Source organism: Cupressus sempervirens, chromosome 11 (assembly GCF_028749045.1).
Source record: "Cupressus sempervirens isolate cs-2001-9-10 chromosome 11, ASM2874904v1, whole genome shotgun sequence".
Taxonomy (NCBI): Eukaryota; Viridiplantae; Streptophyta; class Pinopsida; order Cupressales; family Cupressaceae; genus Cupressus; species Cupressus sempervirens.
The window spans coordinates 103,623,414-103,629,914 of record NC_143128.1 but is presented as its reverse complement, the minus strand read 5'-3'; the positions used below and the strand labels follow the sequence as shown (position 1 = coordinate 103,629,914).

The window sequence follows — 6,501 nt, the reverse complement described above, 5'->3', positions numbered from 1 at the left end:
GTATAAAGTCTCTAAAATAATTTGAAAATAATATAAATTGTATGCATCTTGTGTATAATAAATTAAAATTCCTACAAAACAACAATCACTAAATGTATTTTTATAAATTATTTCAAATATAATATAGATGAAAACTTTATAATTGCAAAAACTAATTGAATAATAAATTGTTTTGATTAAGGAAAAAGCTACACTCTTTATGTAGCAAAAAAATCACTCAAATTGTCAATAAATATATTGTATTGAATTATGAAAAATTTATAGTTCAAAAAGTAATTGAATAATAAAATGTTCTGATTGGACAAACAAATTAAAAAGTAAAATGAATGTTAAAAACTAATAAATATAAAAATGGAGGGAGATACAACTTATATTTTTAATTTTTTAATAACCCTCAACTAAATTGTTTTTTAGATTTTGTATATATTTATAATTTTAAGTTATTCATAAAGACTTTTGAATATAATTTTAATTAATATATATTATTTTAAAATTTTTACAGTATTTAAATTTATTTTATTTTAAAATAAAACCTTGATAGTGAATGTTGTTTTTTGTTTTTTGTTAAGAGGTAAAATGTAAGAGATAAAAAATTTGGCCATCAATCATATGACAAGCCGGGTCAACCGTCAAATTCCAGGCCTGCTCCTCGTAATAAGCTCCGTCAAAAAAAAATCAAGAGATGACGGCCTATGTTTCATCTCTTTATAGACTTCGGAAAAGAGAAGGCCCAGGAGCCTACAACGGTGAAAGGAATATCTAAAACTCCGCAAAATTTCTGGCAAGCAATCTCTGTGTTCGTCAGCTGGAAGAAGTAAAGATCTTCAGACCTGAGATTGTTTAGATTGCCCTAATCGATTGAAAAAGCCATGGAAGTAACTGCAAATACATCTCCAAGAGGCCTAATGTGCCCTGACTCAGTATCCAATTGCTTATCTCCACGGAAAACTCTGCACCGTTCCTCCAGTGGCATCAATTTCAGTCAGATGAAATACCCATCATTGCATTCAATGAGGTCTCCCTCGAGCCCCTCTGCTAGAGCAACGATGGGCTCTGTGGAGCAGCACCCATCTCATAGCTTTTATGAATTGCTTGGTATATCTGGCGATGTGGGGTTAGATGATATAAAGCAGGCATACAGGCAGCTGGCTAGAAAGTATCATCCTGATGTGTGTCCTCCAGAGCATGCAGAGGAGTATACAAGAAGGTTTATTGAAGTGCAAGAGGCTTATGAGACTCTCTCTGATCCTAGGAGGAAGAATCTGTATGATAGTCATCTTGCTATGGGGTTTGCCTCTGGAGCTTCTGGGAACGAGCGATGGGATTACCCACAAGAGGTAAGGGTGCTAAACAAACGAGCATTTTTTTGGGGGGGTTTGTTCCGTGTGTTTTTTTTGTTTTAAAAGCTTGCTTTGGCGAAGATGTTTGTGCATTTTTTGTTCTAAAAGTCCATTTGAGCAGAGACAATGGAGACTGCTTTATTACTTGAGATTGCCTTTATATAAACAAGGTCTGATAAGAGTTCTTGACTGTCTTTTGTGACAATTTTCTATTATTCTTGATTGCAAAGTTTAAGCAGATCCAATGTACTTATTGTTTTCTGATGCTTTTAACTCCAAAAATCTCCTTCAAACAATTTCAATGAAAATCGATTTTCTTTGACTGTTTCTTACACCCAAAATCTCAGCCAAACAAATTGAAGAAATCTCTCTCCAATCTCTCTCTCTTTAGCTGAGGAAGGAGGAGGGCCACAAGAGGTTTGGGAACAGAGTGAAAATTAAATTTTGTCTTTCTGTTTTTCTGGGGGACAGATCCACTCAATCAAAGCCCACGATGTTTTTGATTGTTTATTTGCTTTATAATCTGTTTGAGCAGAGTTAATGACGAGTGGGTTATTATAATTATGTTTTGGAGATCTAATCTTCTATAAACAAGCCTCGATGAAAACTTCTATTTCTCACTTCGTCTGTCTGGAGTTCTATTTCTTAGGGTGAAAATTTGATCTCTACAGAATTGTACTAGGTTTTATGAAGATTTGAGCTTTGTAAAAAACTTTGCATTGGACGGGTCAAGATTTTAGACCTATTCAGGTTGCAATTTTCGGGTATTTACTATTAAGATTTCAACCTTGTAAAACTTTGGTTTTGTTGGGGATTGAGGTTTGCAGATCAGATTTGTAAAAGAAAGTATGTTTTGGGGATCAAGATGTGGGGTGCTTTGTTCTATGTCTGTTTAAGTAATCAAAGTTGATATATTTGTTTTGATCTCAAACCATAACTGCGTCAAAGAGCTAGCTTTTGGTGTTTCATTGTCTGAGATTTGTGGCACTGAGTTTATAAATCAATTTAATAGTTGCTATAAGTGAACTGGAAATAATGTTCTAGATATCTACAGTCCATAGATATGTTTGGGGATGGAAATGTTTTACTTTTCAAGTTATGGTGTGAAAGCTTTTGCCTTTGTCTTCCGTCTGTCAGATCTTCAAAGCTTATCTGGATGTCTAATCCCTTAATTGACTCTGTGAAATCTCGTACTTCTGTGTTGAAGGACCAAGGTTTGAGAAGTTTAAATGTATATCTATGTTTGTAACTTTGTACTACTCTATAAAGAAGGTACAGTGAAAACATTTCAATTTTTGCTTACTCATGATTTGTATTTTCTCTTTGTTTGTGTATTTTTAGTGTTTTTACTTTTTAAGGGTATCTAAATCTGATAGTTGAGGATTTGGGCTTTGTTGTTTCTCTGTTTAATTTTTCAAATTTTATTTTTGTTTGGATAAGCTGATCTAATTTATTTTTCAAGTTTTGGTGGTTTAATGTCTAGGGCCCTAGGCTTTTCAGAGTCTGTGCAAAGTTACAGTTTACCCCCTGAATACCCTCATAAGCAAACCCACAGAAACCTTGTTTTCACTTATTTATATTTTGTTTAGTAGTTAATTTGAATCCCTTCTGGTCTTTGAATGAATCCTAATAAAGCTCCTCTATCTGTGTGTGCCTACTCAAAAATCAAAAGTTTATTGAAATTAACCCTGTTTAAAACTAAGAATAGTTTTTTATCAAGTTTTGGTGGTTGAAGATTTCAGAACTGTATCTATTGCCTGCCTAAATCCTATTTTCTATTTGGCAATCTGACATTTTATACTAAGGCAAAATTTATCCTATAACTGTTCAACATGACCATCATTTTAAATTTCAAATTCCTATTTATCTAACTCTCCACTAACAACCAGTCAGGCTAATATTTTGGTTAATCTTTGTTGTTTGGAGATTTGGGTTCTGTGGCTTTCCCTATATAAATATTCAACTTTTATTTAGATATAAATTTGGCCCTTACATGCTAGTTAATGATTTAGATTATTTGACATTGTCTCTTCCACTTTAACATTTTATTTGGCTATAAACAAATTATAATGTTCTCCCCATGCTTTGATGGTTGATAGTCAGTGAAGGTTTTTTTTATTGTATAAATGCTAAGTTACCAGATTTGCTCCAGCAACTCTCAAAACTCTGGTCTTTGTCAAATTCGCTCCAGACTCTTCCATAGAGCCACAAATTCATTGCAAATTCTCTAAGACAATTCCAGGCAGAATTTGGAGCAAATTTGCTGCCCAGTGGCCAAACCTGGGTTGGATTTGGTCTCAATATTTTTTTTTTTTTTGTGTTTTGACTTTTTCAAGTGGTTTTTTGGTCTAATTTGGTCTATTTGACCCTCCAACCCTAAAAGTGAATTAACTTATAGAGGAATTCCAAATTGAGTAGAAGTGGAGTCAAAATTTACAATTATAGAGGAATTTATTTGAATAAGCTATGATATCTTTGAACCCAGAGCTTTAAATATGAATCTTAACTTTTGATCTAGCTTGGCTAGAAATCCTCCAACCAATGCAGAATAAAAATATAGATAACTGCACTATCTTCTGATGATTCCTTTCATTTTCGAACTGCCTTCTTGATCTGGAAATATGTTCCATGCATTTTATTTTTTTTCGATCGATAAGAGGCCGAAGCCAATTCATTATTATTATGTGTTTTGGTTAATTATTATTATTTATTAAACTCGAGTAGATTCAAACTCATGACCTCCCATATAAGAGGCTCACAATTTACCATTGTGTTGTAGGCTCTTGCCTATGTTCCATGCATTTGACTAAGTAAGTGTATCATGTTGTATGCATGGCTAAATGGTGCAATTAATATCCTAGTGAACCAAAACATTGATATGGTGGTGTATTGCATTTGCTATATTGCTTTACTATTAGCATAGTGGTGTATGACCTTATTTTCTGCTGCACACAGACACACACATTTAAAAATTACGTTTTTGACACACACAATTAAAATATATGTAAAAGAGGTCTGTAAAAGAGTAAGAAGGGGGCAGAGAATCACACACATGATCATGGCTTCCAAGTGAACTGTATACGCTTAATACTATAAAAGTTGTGAGAAAAGGCTCCTAAGCAGCGAATTTCCAAATGTTTTTCAAAATAACATGCCTGAAGGTCTGTGATATGATATTTTGGTGCTTGGCAGCCCAAAGCAATGCAACTTTCCAAGTCCAGGGAGGAGAGAAAAGAGGAGGGAGGTTGGTGAAAAGGTATTAGTTCCATAAGTGTTGTTGAGCATAAGAACAGTGCCAGAAAGCATGCTTGATGGTTCCATTTTTACCACAGAAAGGACATGAAGGAGCAGGAGATACAAAGAGAAACAATCATCAATAGTCTAAATTTGTAATAATTTAAATTTTTCTATCCTTCCAGCAGTTGAAGCTTTGGTTTCTACATCATGGCCTGCTTTAATTTTCGCTTTGTATCTGAAATTTTAGCTTGTGGTGGCTAAATAAGATCATCCTCTAATTTAGCTACAGTAGCATATCCCTAGTTCTTTTTATCTGATTATTTTTTCAAATTAATACTTTTAAGCAACTCTTTGGTGAAATAAACCAAATCCCCTCTTTGTCAAGTCTACTCTTATTCAGGCTTTAAACCTTTGAGTCCAGGTCCTATCACTTTGCTGCCAGTTCATATCGCTCTGCCTCGTAGACATCAAAATCTCTAAACATGCAACTTATTTATACTGATGATGTTTTCCATGGAATGAAATCTATACTTATTGTATAAAAGTAATGCTTTTGTCATTTTATCCAATTAAAAAAGGGAAATACATTTGGGCTTTGAAGTGCCAATTCCTCTTCCCAGAATACGAGGACTACATGTACTGAGTACCAATCATGACATGGTTGATCACAGATTGTGTGATAGGATTTATCATTTATGTACCTCTTGGTTGTCAGGGATTGTTTTGTTCAATGTTTTCTTTCTTCCAGCAATGTTAATCTGCTGTTCTGTGCATGATAAAGACATTGCCTGTGCTCTATAAAAGTAACATTTACAATTTCAGTATTCTGTACTGAATTTAGTAATTGGTTTTTGGCAGGAAATTATGAAAGAAGAGTGGAAATCAAGGTGGGAAGCTCAGCTCTCAAATCTGAAATGGAGAGGTGATTTAAATGATGGCGGTAAACCATTGTCCTGGGCTGCCAGGATGCGTCAAAAGAGGCATTCTACTTCTAACTAGACAATCCTCAAATTTCTCTAACAAACGCCCATTTCATTTCTAATAGTACTTCACAAGCTTGTGGCATTTGAAAGTTATTGTACATATGATATTGAAGCTTTTTTTGTAGATGTTCCATTAGTAGTGAAGAGGTGTCAGATTGAAGGCTCAATACTAGCAAACATACAAACCAACCTGCAGTGTTGCTAAAAAGCCACACTTTCTACCACATCTTGGCCATACACCACAATAAGAAAGTTCTTGTCTCAAGAATAATGGTCAGATTCACCTTTGGAAGGATGAGTGGGAGAAGGGTTTGGGAGAAAGGATCTTAACACCAGTAACACTCATCACAGGAATTTGCTAGAAATTGGAGAATGGATAGGGGAAAAACCCTCACATAAGCAAGCAGGAGAGCTGGTTCAGAAGCATCACCATCTGCCACCAAATCTGCCAGAGAGGCCACGGGAAAAGACACCATGATACCAAAAAAGGGCGCAAGAATCCCACAGCCAGGATGCAACAAAAAGGGGCAGAGACGAGAGCCGTAGCAGTAGAAGACTAATTCAAACCTGCTAAGTTGTTGCAAATTTCATTCATATATCTCATAATGTCAATCTTCTTGCCCCTTTGTAACTACCTATGTCCAATATAAAAGGAACTAGTGCTAGATTTTGGCTTGTAACCAGTCCATTGATATGCATATTTGATAGATTGATGCAAAAAGTTGAGGCAGAGCCTTACAATGCTCTATCCATGGTGTCACAACAAATATGCTGTACCTACAAAAATATGGTATCACTTGCCATAAGATATGATAGTTTTAGGCTTGACTCTTACTTATATAATGATGCACACCAATTTGATTGTTAAAATTCTATTAATCATCTATAATAAAGCTTCTAAATGGACACATTCTCAATGCTTAATACGAGATTTAAACAAT

At 34.6% G+C, this 6,501-nt stretch overlaps 1 protein-coding gene across 1 annotated transcript; it reads left to right on the top strand.

Annotated features, from left to right (window-relative positions):
- The first annotated feature begins 735 nt into the window (after positions 1 to 735).
- Positions 736 to 6,484, top strand: LOC149528417 (chaperone protein dnaJ 20, chloroplastic-like). Its single transcript, XM_089808585.1, has 2 exons — positions 736 to 1,337; positions 5,436 to 6,484. Exons 1-2 carry the CDS (start codon positions 870 to 872, stop codon positions 5,574 to 5,576), a joined length of 609 nt encoding a protein of 202 aa, XP_089664711.1. The 5' UTR covers positions 736 to 869; the 3' UTR covers positions 5,577 to 6,484.
- The last annotated feature ends 17 nt before the right edge of the window (positions 6,485 to 6,501 follow it).

Excerpts from the sequence above, each read along its gene's own strand:
- LOC149528417 (XM_089808585.1), top strand. The coding sequence starts at position 870 with ATGGAAGTAACTGCAAATACATCTCCAAGAGGCCTAATGTGCCCTGAC. Across the intron at positions 1,338-5,435 it reads GATGGGATTACCCACAAGAG|GAAATTATGAAAGAAGAGTG; the intron begins GTAAGGGTGCTA and ends GGTTTTTGGCAG.